The 835-nt window shown below is 56.9% G+C and overlaps 1 protein-coding gene across 1 annotated transcript in view; it reads left to right on the top strand.

Annotated features, from left to right (window-relative positions):
* Positions 1-835, top strand: part of LOC104528630 (fibrillin-2-like) — a gene marked incomplete at its 3' end in the record, with an annotated part of 108,565 nt that overhangs the window by 92,130 nt on the left and 15,600 nt on the right. Inside the window, 2 exon segments of the mRNA XM_010172688.2 lie at positions 1-127; positions 572-643. The exon segment at positions 1-127 is cut by the window's left edge and continues 10 nt beyond it. Of these exon segments, the coding sequence (XP_010170990.2) occupies positions 1-127; positions 572-643 (199 nt within the window).

Here is an 835-nt window from a genome sequence, read left to right as displayed (position 1 = left end):
CGCAACTACAACGACACCTGTGAGAACGAGCTCTCCTTCAACATGACCAAGAAGATGTGCTGCTGCTCCTACAACATTGGCAAGGCCTGGAACAAGCCATGCGAGCCCTGCCCCACACCAGCCAGCCGTAAGTCAACTTTCCTAGAAGGACATCTCGATAGAGTGGCTGCCCCATCACTTCTCTGGTGATTCTGTGCACTTTGAGGCACAGGCACTAGCAAAATCGAGGGGGAGAAGGGGCAGCATCGTGCCTGGCTGGTGGTGATGCTGGGACAGTATCTGTGGAGAGGAGATGATGTTTGGGCTGTGTGGGCAGGCTGGGTGTGGCTGTGTGTATGTGCCCTGCACATGTGTGAGCCCTTTTCCTGGTGCCATACGTGTTCTTGGGGTTCCTCATGCACCAGCCGAGCACTGTGCACACCCCCTCCTGCCTGTCAGACCCCCTCTCCGCTCACTCCAGCCATAATTGACCCTTGTCCCTCTCTTTTCCATCTCTTGTTCCCATCTTGTCCCTCACTGCACCCCACTCTGCCCTCTGGCCATGGCCATGACCTTGGTGTTCCCCTTCCAGCCGAGTACCAGATCCTGTGTGGGAACCAGGCGCCCGGGTTTATCATCGACATCCACACAGGGAAGCCCATTGGTGAGTAGAGCCCCGTGCCCTGCAGAGCCAGGTCTGCTCTCTGCCCCTCTGCTTTCTTCCCACGGTGCTCCTGAGCTTGTTCCCTTCCCTTCCCTTAGTAAATTAAGCCCTGAGGAGAGGAGAGACAAGGAAAAGAGGTGGCAGGTATGGCTGGAAGCAGCTGGCCAAGCCTTCCAGCCCATGTCCCGAAAA

This window comes from Antrostomus carolinensis, unplaced genomic scaffold (assembly GCF_000700745.2).
Source record: "Antrostomus carolinensis isolate BGI_N321 unplaced genomic scaffold, ASM70074v2 scaffold5527, whole genome shotgun sequence".
NCBI classification, from domain to species: domain Eukaryota; kingdom Metazoa; phylum Chordata; class Aves; order Caprimulgiformes; family Caprimulgidae; genus Antrostomus; species Antrostomus carolinensis.
Note: the sequence above shows the minus strand (reverse complement) of the source record. Positions and strands in the feature narration are given on the sequence as shown.